This window comes from Oryza glaberrima, chromosome 8, assembly GCF_000147395.1.
Source record: "Oryza glaberrima chromosome 8, OglaRS2, whole genome shotgun sequence".
NCBI lineage: Eukaryota > Viridiplantae > Streptophyta > Magnoliopsida > Poales > Poaceae > Oryza > Oryza glaberrima.
In genome coordinates, this window is record NC_068333.1 from 3,755,464 (window position 1) to 3,772,725 (window position 17,262).

The window sequence follows — 17,262 nt, forward strand, 5'->3', positions numbered from 1 at the left end:
CACATGAAAATCTATTTATATTGTCGAGGGGGCAGTCCCTCGGATAGAGGGGAGTGGAGACCCCTCTCCGGGTGTGAAGATTCGACTAGGGGGTTAGTAGGAGAGCAGTGCGAGGTATCTGCAATCACGGCAATTTTGCGGGGCCCATCCACCGCGTGAGGAGAAGAAGGCAAGAGGTTATACAGGTTTAGGGCATCCGGAGGTGTAATACCCTACCCATGTGTTGGTATTTGTTATCTTCTCTAGATCAGCTAAGTACAAGAGAGGCTTTGCAAGCTACAAAGCGGAAGTACTGACCTAGCAAAAAGCAACCCTTCATCCGTATTAGTCTCCTTCCTTTTATAGTTCAATGAGGGGCTCACATTATTACAAATCTTTCCTTTGGTCTTGTCTCATCAACCTTCTTGTTGTTGTCGGCTGGTGTCGTAATGCAGCCCTCAAGAAACCCTTCAAGTCTTACGGTTCATATTACCCTAGGCTCCTAGGCTTCGTCTGAGAATGTTGGGCGGGCCTCCGCCAATGTGCTCACCACGTGGTGCGTGGTGGGCCTGACGAGGCCCGACCTTCCCGAAACAGCGCCACGGTTACTTCTCTGCCCGTTTGGTTGAATCAAGTGGCACGAGGCATGTGCGACACGTGTCCTAGGCGCCACCGTCCAAAGTGACTTAGCGTTGGCATCTTGTCCACGTCCTTTCAACTCAAACTGCCTAGGGATCCCCCAATAAACCTGTTTCATTTATGGTGGGGCGTGCTGCCTTACAGTTGGCTGTGGAGCACGTCCAACTTCCCGGAAGTTTCTAAGGTCACACTGTGCTGCGCTTAAAGAAGGTTCATTATTCCTTGATGAGCTTCTCAAAGGCGTTCTTGATGAAAGAATATCTTGAGATTGTGCATCTTGTATCTTCTGGCGCCCCTCTAAGGCCCTATTTGATTCAGCTTAGGATTATTATAATCTAGCTTATTAGGAGTAAGCTGAAACAAACAAATAGATTATTATAGCAGATTATTATAATCTATAAGCCAGATTGTTATAATCTAATAAGCTGCTCTAAAGGAGCTTTTTTCAAATTATTGAGTGGCTAAAGACCCACTACCCCTACATACTTGAGAAAAATTACCCACCTATGCCATCAACCAAACAGATAGCTGAGGGCATTATAGACTTTAGCCTTTCAAACCCAATAATCCATGCCTCCAATAATCCAGACAAACAAACAACTCACAGCTTTATTTTATATCAGCTTATTATAATCCAGCTTATAGCAATCTGGTTTAATAATCTAGATTATAATAATCATAAGCTGAAACAAACAGGGCCTAAGCCAAGGGACGCGAGCTATACAAGGTCCAAGGTGAGCCCAAGGCCTGAGGCAAGGCTGGGCCAAAGCACACCTTGGATCACGCTTTTATGCTTAGCAAGCCTCATCACCATTCTTCCTTGTGCAACGTGTGACTTGTACGCGCTAAGGCAAGCCCAGGGCCCAGAGCTAGGCTGGGCCCGAGGCAGATCTTAGCTCATCTTCTTAAGATATAGCTCTTGCATGTTTCTATGCCTCTCTTGCCGAGGACCATAGAACCTGCAAGGGGCCCAGGGCCAAGCCCAAGGCTAACCTTAAACTATACTCTTAAGGCACGTTTGGGGGTATGCTTGTGACCCAAGCCAGGCTGCAAGCCACTTATCCCTTCTTTCTATAAATTTAAGGCCAAAAGCTCAAACCTCGTGCTTCCACGTCATCATCAAATTGTGAACCGTTGGATGAATGCATTAGATCGCTTCTCAGACGTTGGATGGAATGCAGCATAGAGCCTAACCCATCAGTCACCGGGCGAAGTCTTCGCCTCCTCAGTGCCAAATGTAGCCCACATAAACACATTGGCCCATCTCTACACACATCTACATGTATCCAGGTCATCAATCTGTATAAAATAGCTTTATGGCTGAACGCTCCTTCAGTTGACATGTGCTACCTAAATTATCTAGAAATTTTGGATAGGGCTGCTAAAAAAAATTTCTTCAAGAAAGCTATTTGTTTCTTCTGTTTCTTCTTGAGATTATACCTCCTATCTAACAAATTGATGTTAACCAAGTCTCGCAGCAACACGCGGGGCATCCTCTAGTATACTCAAAGTTTTGAGCCATATACGCAACGTTCTTACTCAGCCAGGAGGAACCCTGTATACGAAATCTTAGGTGGGCCTGAGGCCCTCCAAAAAGGGCCCCTAGTGACGTCACCCTAGGGTCTTCTTTTTATTTTCAAAGACATTCTGAGCATGCTGTTTATTTAATAATAATTCTTTTACCAGATAAATGGGTACCCTGGTTTCCATTTCACCGATAAGAGTCTATGTGAAATTTTAGTTCAGATTTTTTTCCCTATTTTTTTAATATGTTTGAAATTTTGCATGTGTTTTTTAGATTTTTACGAGTTATAAGTAAAAATTATATGTTGGAATATTTTGTTCAATTGGAGAATTATAAGTAACAGGTTAAAGGGGAGTGATAACTGATAAGAACTATTGAATTATCACCCAAGGGTTAAAAAAATGACTGAATCTTTTTCAAACTTCAGGCGCCTGGAATCACTCCCAATTTTTCATATGACCATCCCTGACATTTTTTTTATCCATGGAAATGGCAGCAATTACAAGTTGAGCGACGCAAATAACTACCCAAGCAAGTTAATTACTGTAGTAAATATTTACACGTCTTTTAAATTCAAATTCAAATTCTCTTCCTCCTCCTCCTAGCTACTGCTGCTGCTGCTATCCTATGATGAAGTGAACACGTCCGTTTAATTTCTTTCCTGTCCTTGCAAATGAAAATGCAGAGAACTCAAACTGAGCCACTTGAGCTCCATGTCGTCTTCCCCGGCGAGCTCAGCGACGACATCTTGCTCCTCCTCCGGTGATCGATCAGGCTGGCCGTTGCCGGCGGCGAGCTCAGCTCGCTTTACGCCGGCTCGCGCGGGCGCGCCGCCCAGAGCGAGCTGAGCGCGCGGAGGCGCTGGCAGTAGTCGCCGAGCGCGAGGAGCCCGCGCGCCGCCTGCGGCAGCGTCAGGATCTTGTACATGTTCTGCAGCGTCTCCTGCCGGAGATGGTCGGCCTGCACGTCATCAGCAAGATGTCAGCCGAGCTCTGCTCGTCGTCGGACATGGAGATGGGAGGCAGGTGGTGGTGATCGGCGATGGCGTACATGGTCGACGAACGCGACGAGGTTGCTGAGCCTGCCCATGGCGCTCCCCATCTGCGCCATGTAGCATCCGCCGTCACCGGCGGCGGAGGACGACGGCTCCTCCTCCGGCGGCGGCGGCGGCGGCGAGGCGTCGCAGGAGGTGGAGACGACGACGGCCTCGGCGAGCAGCGAGTCGGCGAGCGTCTGCTTCAGCTTGTCCATGCCCTGCGACAGCGCGTCCTCGAGGTGGCGCGCCTTCTGCTGGAGCCCCTGCACGTCGGCGGCCTGCCGCTCCGTCATCGGCTCCAGCTGCGGCGCGAGCACCCTGATCACCTCGGAGGGGCGGAACCCGGCGATCCAGAGGAAGAACCGCTCGGCGCCGGTGCGCCACACGCCGGACATCACGAAGAACACGTCGCGCCTTGCCGCCTCGCGCTTCGCCGCGAACAGCCTGTCGTAGTGCGCCAGCGCCGCCTCCACCACCGCCCGGAGCTCCGGCCCCTCCGCCGCCGCCTGCAGCGCCGCCCTCAGCTCCGCCGTCTGCCTCCCCTGCTCCTCCACCCACTGCGCGTACTCCACCTCGAACGTCACCACACCTGAACACAACAAATCAACAAAATTCCATCACAATTCTTGTCGAGCTCGATCAATCGATGGATTCTTGGAGAGAAGCTGACCTGAATCGATGGGCGCTGGTAGGGTGGCTGGGTTGCTGCTGCGGTTGATGTACGCGCTCTGCATAGCTCAGCCATACGTCAGCAATGGCAGCCATGGAGAAGAATCTGCTCGTCACAAGCTGGTTTTCTTTTTCTTTTTTTTTTTGTTCTTACCTGTTGCCTTGCTCGGGTGATCTCCTGCTCCAGATGCGCCAGCTTCATCCGGCTCGTCTCCAGGTTCTGGATGTAAGCCTGTCACAAAATCAAACAAACCTAAATTAAATCATATCTTTGAATACAAAATCATGAACAATGAGACGAATAATGTGATGTGATCATGAGCTTGCTCACCTTTTTCCGTAGCCGGCTCTTGCGAGCTGCTTCTCTGTTCTGCGCGAGCCGCCTCTGGATCTAATCGAGAAAAAGGACGAACAATCAATCGAATTATAGTTTGTTAATTCTAATTAAGCTAGTCGTAATTAGCAATAATTTCGGGCGATTAGTTTAGCTAGCTTGTGTCAGAGAGATTTTGTCCCACCTTGTCTCGAGGCTTGGACGCCTCCTGCTCGAAGCTGTCCGACGCATGCCTCGGCGATTCTTGCAGAGCTGCAGCGTCGTCTTGATCGTCTCCATGCTGCAGAGGCAGAGCTAGCTGATCCAACAGCAAGAGCGAATCAAAGATTTTCAAGAAATACATCAGCAAGATGATGGAGGTTGTTGTGTTAATTAATTATTATAAATAAATAAATAATTACCTGGCTCTCGAACTTGGGCTCTGTTAGCGGCGGCGGCGCGACGACCATGGCGGCGGCGGCGGCGTTGCTGGTGCTGGCGGTGGTGTCCGGGCGGATGAAGGGGTGGTCTCCCCAGACGCCGGCGGCGAGGGGATGGTGCCGGCGGTCGTAGATCCCCATCGCCGCCGGCGCCGGCGCAGCGAACTGCGCGGCCGCCGGCGCCGCCGAGGTCATGTACCTTGGCGCGCTGCTCGCCGTCGCCGCCACCACCACACCAAGAAACAATCAATCGATCAATTCAATTCAATTCAACACCGCCACCAATCAAAGAAACGAGAAGAAACAACAGCTCCGATCTCTCTCTCTCTCTCTCACTCAGAGCTGGTTCGGTTCAATGGATATGGAGCTCGGAATAATCCCGACGAGCTCTCTCCCGCTCCTCTCCCCGCTAATGGCGACGACGCATCCCTCTCTCTCATATCGCGTAGTAGTATTTGATTGCTTTGTTGCGTGCTGGCCTGGACCAACTCACACACTACACTCTCTCTCTAGTTTCTCTCTCTATGGCGGCGTCGCTTCCAAAGACGACAAAACGGGGCACACGCATGCTCCTGCATGAGTTTCATGAATGGTTTGTTTTCGAATCCATTCTTTTTTAGGTATACTATCTTGCCTCGAGAAAGGAGCTCGCAACAAAACGAGAGCTTTTTGATAGCCCGTTCACTCGACTACCACGCTTAGTAAGTCTGTCTGCAGGGATGGGAATGGCGTAGTCTGTCTGCCCTTCTTCGTAAGCAACTGGAACTATCAAAAGTCAATGTCAATTGGCCTTCTAAAGGCTATAGCCCTGTTTCTTTTGAAAAAACGAATTTCGAGTTTCGAAGAAGACAGGCCTCCAAGAAAGCCACTCCGCCTAAAGAGTCCTAATTCCAGAAAGGGTGTCGCCTTGTTCGCTTCCGCCGTCGCCGTTATCACTGACGACGTGATGGCGTCAGCGGTGGTGGGGGCTGCGTTTGAGAGTTGAAGAGAAGAAAAAGAACGTCGTTTTTCGCTAGTACGCATCTCAAACTGCTGACTGATGTATTTTAAAAAATATAAAAAGTTAAATTAATTCTTTTTAAAATTTATAATAATTAATATTTAATTAATTAGGCACTAATAGTTTATCTTATTTTGCATATTTTTTCAATGCTTCTCATATATTTTCTTCATCTTAAAATATACTCTCTCCGTCCCGAAAAAAGGCATTCCAGTAATGGATGTGATATTTCCTATTACAATGATTCTAGATGAAAGCTTGTCCAAATTCGTTGTACCAGAAAATGTCACCTCTAATACTATATTGTCTTTTTTTTATGGAATCATGGAAGGAGTACTCCTATAAATGAATTTGGAGGTATAAAAGTACAGCTGAAGACGACGCAGCAAGCCTCGCTGGCGCATGGAGGCACAGGGCGCTTGGGTGGGCCCAGATGCGGGCGCCCACGTGGCAATGAGTGGGTAGTATGGGTGGGGCCGAGGTGAGATGGCGGTTGCTGCGTGTAGATCCAGTTTGTGGGGGGTACGGTAACTCTGTCAACCGTTAGGTACATCAGTTGTGTGAATTTTTTTTTTAGAAAAAAAATAAAACTAAGGTTATTTTAGTGATGGGTTTGAGTTTTGTTTGTGAATGCTCTGACTGTCAAGAGGGGGATTTAGGATTTTAGTTAGGTTGGCTCTTGCCTACAAATCCGTACATATACATGTTTCGATTTATAATTATAAGTAGTTACTCCGTTCATATAATAAGCTCATTTTTTCTTCTCACATCTATCTCAAAATATATTTATTTTTAAGTAATCATTCTATCGGAATTTATGAAAGTATAGAGTATAAAGAAATGAATAATTGTATTGGGATTTAATAAAGTGGGAGTGCTATAATTTTTTTTAGTTCTGTAGTATTAATGTGTGGGATGGGTGAAAATTAAATTTATTTTAAGACGAAAGAAGTATAATTTAAGACATGGAAGTGTTGCTTTAGTGGCTATCATTATCAAAAGTAATAGAGACTTTTATGTGTACACCAAAATTTGGTTCAATGGTATATACTCCATTGGCATTAGGTATATCATGTGCAACCTATTTTGGATTGTGTGCTCATAGGAAAAGGATATACATTCTAAACTCTTACTAGTACTGTGATGTTATGAGCACATTAATTTTCTCTAATTCCCATTAATGTAAATCAAACAGTCAGGACTTTTCTAAGAGTTATGTAAAAAAAATATAATACGTGTAGCGATGTTATTTCCAATAATAATGTTGAATAGCGTATTCATAAGTTAGAAAAATACCTATTGAACTCATTATAAATTGATAAATCAATGTTACGGCACAATCCCATTCAGAAGAAGACATATTTTGACGGAATGAAAAAGACGCACTAGTTACTGGGACGTGCTTTTTTTTGTGTAACGAAAAGAAAAAAAAAAGGAAAGTAAATCCATGCACATAAAACCGTTACTTAGACCGTTACTTAGACCGGTACCATGTAAACAAAAGAAGAAGTTCCATGGGTTTCATCACGTAGAGTAAGATCCTAGCTTTCCAAAGGAACACAAAAAAACAAAAACAAAAACACCATTTTTGTCTTCGATTGCGAGGTCACATGTTTTGCCGGTGGATCTCATCGGTAGGAGACGAGACAACGACGGAGAAGCGGGATCCGACGTGGCGGCATCCACGTCATCCCGAGGGTGACAGGCCACCGTGAAATAACAGCAGCTGAGCACTCAAGCTTTTCTTCTCATGGCGACACGTCATCATATTTTAGAGGTTGAATAGTACTTCCTCCGTAAAAAAAAATCAATCTAGTACTAGTATTGACACGTCATAATACTACGATTCATATATAGTATTACAATGTATCAATACTAGCAACCCCATCGTTTAGTTTATTCGTGGCATATTTACAATAGAAAAGTAATTTGTGAATAAAATACTTGTTCTTAGTGATCCAAAAACAAAAACTGAAAAATAAACTTTGATAAAAAAACTCAAAATGAACTAGAAAATTTAAATTTCCACTGATAAATATAAGTATAATCGCCAGCGATGGAGGGAGTACTAGCTTATCTTGTGGAGTAGAGACAGTGACGGCAGCGGGGACCATGTCGTCATTGCTGGCGTCACCCCGCATCAGCACAGTGGGGCCGTACGATTGGCTGGCTCCCTGACTGTGGCTTGGCCGGTTGGCCGTGCGGGTGGGCCCAGATATAATAGGCATCCCTTCGATGGTTAAAATGCCTAGTTATCATATTTCTAACAGTAAAAATAAGTCGATCTTAAAAAAGGTCTTTTTAATATGGGCATAATCATTAGAGCATAACTTTGTTCACTATTTATTTTAATTGTAATATATTTATAAATTGTAATTTTATGGCAGTTTTTCTCACAGCAAATGTATGCACATATGATTCTCGTCCATCGTTATTGCTATTGGTATTTAAATGTTTTCTTAAACATGTAGCAAGGAATTTTACATGGTGTTTTGAATAAGCGCTTCATTTGGGGTGGTTGTTTGGTTAATTAGTAGTTGTCACACATATATTGTTGACACTACTGAGTGGGCTAAAGCCCATGTGAAGAATTATTCTTAAGAAAATGATAAAGGTTTTTTTACCATATGTGTGGGATAAAGAACCTTCACTTTCAATGTCCTTTACTGGGATAAGACGCTGATAAGTTTTCTGGAAAGCGCCCTGGGCAAGTAATCGCTAGTCTTTCCCAATAACTCATCTTTCTCTACGTTCGGGTATTGCGCATCGACACCAACACCTGGCACACATTGCACATGCGGTGCGTGTTACTCCCCGTCAAGACAATCCTCTTCCTGAATAGAACCAGGACGGTTGGTATGTCTCACTCATGTTTCGCATGTTTAATATGTTCATGTTTAGATCAGTTGAGTTGATTATGTTAGTTTACATGTTTATCGTAATGATTTATTTATAAATAAAATAAATTTATATGTGTTTCTATTTCAAATATATATAGTCTTTGTTTTAATTTCTCCCTTGGTCCACACTCAAGATTAAAATATGTCAACCGAGTAATTTATTCATAATTAAACCGGTTCAAACAAAGTACTTTCTTTCACACTAAGGGCATCCACAATGTGGTGTAAAAGTAGTCCATAAGCAATAGAATATTCCATTCAGCTACCTATTACCATTGTGCAACTAGTCCATATAGAAAAAATAGCAAAAGATACCCATATGCATATGGACTACCCATATGGAATAAATTATATTATCTATCTCTACTCTTCTCTCTTCTCCTAATGATACCTTGTATCTATATATTGTGGACATTGCCATAGGGATAAACTATTTATGTGGTTTCCATCTATATGGATCACTTTGCCATATACATTGGTGATGCCCTAACTGGTTGTTCGGAACGTGGATATCTCACATAGGTTATGATTGACATGATATTGGTCTAATTCAAAATTCATACACTCCAAAACAACTTCTAATATAACTTACTAGAAAGTGGAAATATAAACTTTTTCACACGAATTGCATGCTTCCAAAGTCATAAACCTAGCCCTTTTGTCAGAAAGGACGGCAACATATATAATTGTCATGGAGTAGTAAAGATAGGAAAAATCTTTTTCTCTCTTTTTTTAATGGTTGGGACCAACTTTGATTAGTTAGCTCTTAGTTAGTTGGCGATGATGCGTCTCTCGCAACGTTTGAGCCGTCAGTGCGTCGTCAGCAAATTAACTAGCAGCACTTGGAATCTGACTATGTGTGGGGGGTGGACCCCACAACATGCCACCAGGGCACCAGGGAATCAGGATCTCCTTTGCAGCCACTCCTAGTGCTTTCTGCACTATTCTGGTCAAAATGAACATCTATTTTCTAGCTTATAGATTTGTAGTTTGTGAAACCACATGCATATCTAGTACCACTCCAATAATCTAGAGCCATAGGATTTTATGCTTAATTATCTTGATGAGGGATCATGTATTATCTATCATAAAATTTCAGCCGTGCGATGGTATTCGAGGGCATCCTCATCATTTTCACTGGAAAGTATATCCATATTCCTAACTGTGACGATGATAGGAATGTAGTTCGACATCTTATTGGAGGAAACTATATCCCTTGATTTATCGTCATCTCTATTTTAACGTAATAATTGATGTGTTGTTCAGAAGTAATTGTCATGCAAGTTGAGTGTTGACTCCTCCTTTTAGTCTCTTAAAGTAATCAAGTGTTCACCTTGGTTTAACTGTTTTGTTATAAGATATTAGGTGCCGCGCTATCTGTTTTGTGGGAGATTATGGGTTTTGAAAGAAGTTGACGACCTAGAAGCCCTTCAATATTAGGGCGAATCAACTATTTAGACCTCCACGAATGGGCCTTTGTTTTTAGTTCAATCAATTTTTCAAAGTGTAGATTTCAAAGGTAAGGTGAATCTCCAAGGACGAGCATACACGTACACATGTCGAAAAAAATCTCCCTCTCTATGGACTCCCATGTAGCCATGTTGTACCACTAGATGAAGATTCCAAAAGAAGGGCACAGCCCCAATACTGTGGTGGACCTGACCTCACTTTGTTGTTTTTGCAAATAGTCCACTTGATCTGCTAAAGAACTATTAGCACCAACTCTATAATTTAGTGTATAGAGTAAAATGCACCGGCGGTTCTTAAACTTGTCAGCAGGTTTCACTTAGGTCCACGAACTTGTAAAGCGCACATCGAGGTCCCCTAAACTTGGTTTATTGTATCATCCCGGTCCAAAGTCGCGTTTGACTGTGGTCTTGCCTACGTGGCACGCCATGTGGACGATGACATGGATTTTTTTTTATTTTTTCTCCCTTCTTCCTTCTCTTTTCTCTTTTATGAAAAGACGATGACATGGACGATGACGTGTATGAGGCATTTTCATCTTTTCGACAAGGAAGAAAGAGAAAAAAAGAAGGAAGAAGGGAGAAAAAATAAAATAAAAATCCATGTCATCATCCACATGGCGTGCCACGTAGGCAAGACCACGGTCAAACGCGGCTTTGAACCGGGATGATACAATAAACCAAGTTTAGGGACCTCGATATGCGCTTTGCAAGTTTGTGGACCTAAGTGAAACCTGCTGACAAGTTTAAGAACCGCTGGTGCATTTTACTCTAGTGTATATCTATTAGGCATCAGATGATTAAGCTAATTCCACTCTGTTTGCCATGCCTAAGGTTTTACAGAATCACCTTAATTTCTTTTGTGTAAATTCAAATGGAACAATGGGTTTTTTTTAGAACAGAGAAATAATAATAAATGGAACACCAATTAAGAAATTCTTACCTAAGTTTGTGGATGTTGAAATGGTCTTCAAGGTATCCCGGGTAAAGCTCCATATGATTCTTCAGTTGATCACCGTTTATATCTAACATATATTTTCTTTTAAGTGTGAGAGAGAAAGATTGACAAATCAATTCAACTTTTGAGATACATATGCGGTGTGCCTTCACCAAAAAGAGAACTACATAGATCCTGAAGCATAATGTGTGTTGTTGGTATATTTTTTAATGTAGATTATTATTTGATTACTGCTTCAAGTCTAGGATTTGTAGAGTAGTATTTCATGGAAGTGTAGATTCTTAAACGATTTTAAATTCAACAAAGATTAGGTTTTCTCTTTTAAAAGGAAGAGGGGATATATTCTTTTCCCTTGTTTCTGAATGACATAAGAGCAAAAAAGTTGTCGGTACGTCATCTGTGACCAATGGACTAAAGATATGTGGTGATGCATGAATATGGAAAAAAAAAATATGCTCTCATGATATATTAGTATAATACCCTATAGAAGATATGATCCTTAAAATAGGTTTACATGTTTGATCATTCTCAACCTCTTAGGAATATAATTACTAACTGGAGAGATGGAGTTCCATTGATTAGGAAATACCATGGTCTATAAAAGGAGATGATTGTGTGCATCCTAGTTGGTGCAGAGGCTGGAAGTAATATTTCTATTAATTATCTAAAAATATTAGTGACAAGAAATTTTTTACATTTGGTTGTTGACAATTGATAGAAGCATAAATACTTGTGGAGAAACAAAGATGATGAGTCATGTTCTTTTTATTTTCAGCGAGCTGTTGCTATTCTGAAAAAAAAAAAACAGATCCTGATGCTATGATTTAGTTTGCTATGACACTGTATAGTTTTCTTCAAGGAAGATTGTGATAATATACTACAAGGCAAAACATTCTACTTCATGTTTGCCATGCATGGAGATGAACAATGTGATATAAATAAACCTTAAAAAAATTGGCACATTTCTCTGCAAGGAAAAAAACATACTAGTCCTTCCTTTTTCTTTTTTTTCTTTTCTTTTTGCAACGAAAAAATTTCTAGTCCAAGTAACCTGATATTGGCCAAATTTTAAACACCTCCTTTTGTGGTTGAAGTGTGCAAAATAAAATTACTATACTGAAGAAATCAAATAAAAAGTCGACAACTAACTGTAAACCGAATAAATTGAACAAAATAAAAAACTGAGTAGCAAGGTAGTACCTTTCCTGTGAGGATGACCAGACAAGAACCAAATCAACCAAGCAAGAAATGGAGCAAGAAGAAAAATGGCTCAAGAGCTCCTCATATATGCAAGTGCTCTTGCTGAGGTCCAAAGGGCAAACACCACTTGCCCACATGAAACCATGTACCAAGGTTATATAAGGAGCCACCCCTGCTTTTTTCCCCCTCAGAAAGGAAGAGCCAATTGCAGAGCTGCTTTTGCTAAGAAATGTTATCACCAGGGCCTTCATGCTAGCTTAGGATGCACTAATTATTCCTTTTAGTAAACTAATCAGGTGCATATGTCCAAAGTTACCAGTAAATATAATGCATGATCACCTAACTACCAGAAAGATGGTAACTTTGGTGGTGTAAAAGTTAAAAAAGAAGAAGGCTTTTCAAGTACCATTTACTACTGGCACCTGATGAACTACACATATGCACACTGCAAAAAAAGTGAAGCTTGAGGTTAAGTAGCTCTGTGCACACAACTACACACTGATTAGGCAGAAAGGCATGTATAATGACAGATTAAGAAAAGATAGTATATATACTTACTCTTAACCTAGTCACCAAAGTTTAAAGGGAAAACTAGAGAAGCTTGCTTGATTAAGCAATCCTTCAAAGGCACCTTGTAATCATTACTAGTTTTCAGATTTGCAGCAAGCAAGCAGCCATCTTATTCCAGAATCTCACTGTTTTGATTAGCACATACACAATCAGCTAGCTAAGGATGTGTTAGATCACTAATAAACTTGACCATACTTTAATTTGAAGCAAATTAAATTCTTCATTGACTGTGCCACATTGACTGAACTGAAGGCTCATGAAGACATGCTTATCTACACAAGATTTTAAATTGAGAAAGATTCATAGTGGTACTAGTATACAAAGGACTCTCATGTTACTTGATTCCATATGCATGGATGATGCAAGTATTAATTAATGATCAAGGAAGGATTAACTAGATTCAACACCTTAACTCATGCAATGGAGCTTACCTTTTCTAGCATGTACTCACAAAGAGGCCTCTTTACAGAATTACACCCTCTTTTGTCAGCTATCTGTTCATGATACTGCTGGTGTTCTTCATCCATGTTTGCTTTTTAGGTGCCATATATAGCAAATCATCATGAGCAACATACCTACCAGGTATAGGTTAATTACTGATGTTTCTTTTTAATTAGATAACACATTCTAATTAATTAACCCAACCAAAACAACATACCACATTGTCAACTTAAGATATATAATGAGTAAGTTCAACTTAAACTAAGAAGTAAGATAGTGCCATGTACTTCCTCTCAACTCATGACAGAATTATATCCTAGAATGTATGTAGCCAAAGCAATTAACTATTCTGATCAACTATATAGATTTGAACCTTTTATATGGAATAATGGATGTGACAGAGTAAGTTTGTCATCAATAAATTGTGTTTTTTATGTTATTGTCCCTCTTCGAATATATAAAAAGTAGAATATATAGTGTTCAAAGATATGTTTTGTCAACATTGAAAAACAGATAACATCATTCTTTATCTACTACAAGAGGGAGTATAGATTGGTGCGTGGCAACGAAGCATTCTCCTTTGCTCTAGCTAGAGGCTCCAGAGAAGATAACACACCTTTGGACCTAATTAAAGAAGATATACTCTGATGTAAAGCATGCACAAGGGATTAACAAATTCATCAACAGTGATTAGTTGATTAAACCACAATGGTTTTTTTATTATGAGGGCTCTAATGCAATGGGCCCATTGCTGATTGCAGCATTATCAAAAGCTGCCAGCTGCCTCTGTCACTATCCAACATTTCTTTCTGGTTCCCATAGTTCCTTTAATGTCTTGAATGTGTATGGTTTTTCCCCTTAATTTTCTTCTTTCATGGTTTGCACAACTTGATTTTCCACTCCCTCTTCTTAATTTCCCGCTCTTTCGTGGTACCCATGATTTTATTTGTGGCTTTTAATGCTTTGAGAAAAGTTTATTTACCCATGCATCCTTTTTATCAAGTGTGGACCTGTCCATGGAGGCCTACAAGTATCCTCGATGAATTGTATATATTTTGATCTAATTTCCTAGAATTATATATATATATATATATATATATAGAGAGAGAGAGAGAGAGAGCAGGAGAATTATACATTTTATTATTATTCATGTACACCTCTTCTATCATCTGGGTCGAATTCAGGTAACCTCTAGTACTCCCCTGTGAATTTTGTGGGTTATTTGCTCTTTAGCTTATCATCCACAACCAACATTTGAATTTCAAAACTTAACTTTAGAGTTGATTTTGATTTTTTTTACCATATTTTATTTTCAGTATTGGCTTTTTAGATGCTAACAACACATATGTAAAATTTTTGCCCATAAATTATATTTTGGTCGCTAATAAGCGTTACAACTTATAATTAGTTATAGTCAAAACGACCGGACTCATTTGTAGGTGCAAATTTAAAAGTTTTAATTTGTAATGATTATTTCTATATATCTTGTATAAATGATCTAGTGGGATTTTTTTGTGGTACACCAAAACTTTGTGAACCATTCATTCTACAGTCATCCAAGGGCCAATATTTCTCTTACCTCTTGGGTGGTAAGATCTCATATATTATCATTTATTTAAAGGCTATTACTATTAATTACTAATTGAAATATGGAGAGAAGAAATGTTTCCTTGCATGTAATAAATGATCTTGTGACATTTACATTATCCACCAGAGTTTATACAGTCCCATTTCCTTACTACTTTTTTTTCAATATGATACATATAATCATTAAAATGAAGTTAATTCCATAAACACTGAAATTAATTAACTTCAGCCAGATCAGCACATGTCTCATTGTCTGGCCTCACTACTACAGATGCTGCACTAAAGTGCTTGATTGGCCCAAAAGAAAGGTCAGTACCTTGTGTTCAACATGAAGTTAACCATAAACAGCATGGATTTTTCTCAGGAAAAGAGAGAAAAGACTGGGAGGAGAAAAGGAATTTGCATGGGACCAAGGAAAGAAAAAAAAAAGGTTTCGAAAGCATTAGCTAAAAGAAAGAAAGAGTGGAGCCTCAGGTGGTGAGAGGGGTTCTATTTCACTAGAGAGAAGTTAATAAAGAGTGGTGCTGCATGACTAAGATTCTCACATCACTATTGTGCTTGTATATATGCAATCATTCATGGCTACATCAATATATGCATCATGCATGCATGTATACCATATATGTATGTCTTTGCAACTTGCTAGGGAATATAGAACTTTAGACACCTAGATTTTGGACCATATATATACACTTTGACGAATACATTATACATACAAGCCTAGCTACTTGGAACATAGATATTTTGCAAGAAGCAATGCAATATTTACATGATACTTCTTTTAGAGAGAGAGAGAGAGAGAGAGAGAGAGAGAGAGAGAGAGAGAGAGAGAGAGAGATTTTGTGTAATTTGGGAACAAAAAATAGTCAGTAAAACTTGGGAAGTTAGTCAATATATTCTGTCATTTCAATTGGGGTCAGTGAAATTAGAGGAATCTCCAAATTGATAATTGTTTCCAAGGTATAAATGTAGCAGGATCTAAATTGGGTCTTACAAAGGAAAATGAGAAATGTTATAGTACTTATGAAAGAAGGTAACATATGGTATCATCTTTTCTAATATAAATTTGGTTCATTATGATATACAAGGTCCTGGAAGGCTTCAAATTTTATGATGCCTCTCAAATATTGTAAAATCACTCAAAGAAAATAACTGAAACCATAATAGTTTACTATTATATGCACAAGATTAATGTAGTGCAGTTTTCTTCCATGTAATCGACAAAATAAGTAGTGCATGCAGTTTGGTGTGTCATCAGCATGGAGTAGGGACCGACTCATCAAACATGGCCTGAGTTAGGATCAAAAGTGTCATACAATGAGCAAGCTAGAGTGCAATTTGATAATTTATTCTACTACCAAAAAGAGGCCAAGAACTAGTTAAACATAACAATTACTCAATTAGGTCTTAAGATAATGCTGGATGTCTCATTGTGATGGTTGCTTGTTGATCAATGACTAGATGCGGCCTCAGAAGCCGACGCAGGCAGATGAGAGGTGAACATTTTTTTCTGTGATTTTGGTGATGAGATTTCGTGTGCAAAAGTGATAAGTGCTGAGCACAATAGAATTTGGCCATCTGGCTGCACCATTCGGCGATTCCTTGCATTTGATGCTTTATAAATTTTGCAACTTGCGTTACTGAAGAGGCACCAGGTGACAGATTCAGGAAACTTGCAAATTCTCGCATGAATTAAACTGTTAATTTAACCTTTCAAAAATTCATCAGTCTCCAGTGGCAGATTCAGGGAATTAAACATATTAATTGTGTCGAGTGATACTATGATTGGCATTATTTTAGGTCAAATTAGCAAAGTATATGTTTAATTTAGCCTAACATTCAATTTTATTTTTTCTTCAGAAGGTTATTTTTTTAAAAAAAAACGCTTGATAGTTATACAACTGTACTAATTGGTTGTAGCTTCGTTGAAATAAAGGCCAGAATATCCATTTTATTAAAAAAAAGATGACGTCACATGTGTATGAGCTCCCACTCAGATAAAAACAGCCTTTTACACTGTAATTAATCACCATTTGTTATCACCAATCCGTGATTACCCAAGAGCGCAACACGTAGTCATACACTTAGATTGGCTCACGCATCTACTTTGTCGAATCAAGCAGGTAGAGAAAAATAAGACACGGAGATGAGAAAGAGAGGCGAAGTCTTGGATAACCTCATTGCCAATTTGCCAATATAATAATTTATCAGTTGCAAAGCTTCAACCTTGTTAGTTAAACGCTGATCATTAGGAGGAGGACACTTCGTGCACTCAAGTCTGAAGCCAAACTCTTTGACAATATGTGCCAGAAGAATAATTGGCACCACTTGTTTTGTCATCCAGAATCAGAGAAGCAGTCTATTTTTTTTATTAATGAAATGGTTACTTGCAAAGATCTCGAGATTATATTTGCATCTCTCTCTCTGAAAGATACTATTTTAAACAGTACTATTAATTAACAAGAAGCAAGATACAGTCAGGATCAGAGGCTAGCTGAGCAGCAGTGACATGCACATGTCAATGAGATAGGCGTTGACT

At 40.3% G+C, this 17,262-nt stretch overlaps 1 protein-coding gene across 3 annotated transcripts; it reads right to left on the reverse strand.

Moving 5' to 3' along the window:
* Positions 1-2,550: 2,550 nt before the first annotated feature.
* On the reverse strand, positions 2,551-12,260 carry LOC127782792 (transcription factor TGAL10). 3 transcript variants are annotated; one of them, XM_052310062.1, is made up of 9 exons: positions 12,126-12,260; positions 10,911-10,992; positions 4,584-4,809; positions 4,367-4,480; positions 4,180-4,239; positions 4,003-4,080; positions 3,850-3,907; positions 3,194-3,768; positions 2,552-3,103 (listed from the first exon to the last, which is right to left on the reverse strand). In XM_052310062.1, the coding sequence occupies exons 2-9, from the start codon at positions 10,961-10,963 to the stop codon at positions 2,951-2,953; spliced, it is 1,317 nt and encodes a 438-aa protein (XP_052166022.1). In that variant the 5' UTR covers positions 10,964-10,992; positions 12,126-12,260; the 3' UTR covers positions 2,552-2,950. The 3 variants fall into 3 exon arrangements, with proteins under 3 accessions (XP_052166021.1, XP_052166022.1, XP_052166023.1); XM_052310063.1 differs by having other exon boundaries at positions 4,584-7,831; XM_052310061.1 differs by lacking the exon at positions 12,126-12,260 and having other exon boundaries at positions 2,551-3,103; positions 10,911-10,999.
* Positions 12,261-17,262: the final 5,002 nt, after the last annotated feature.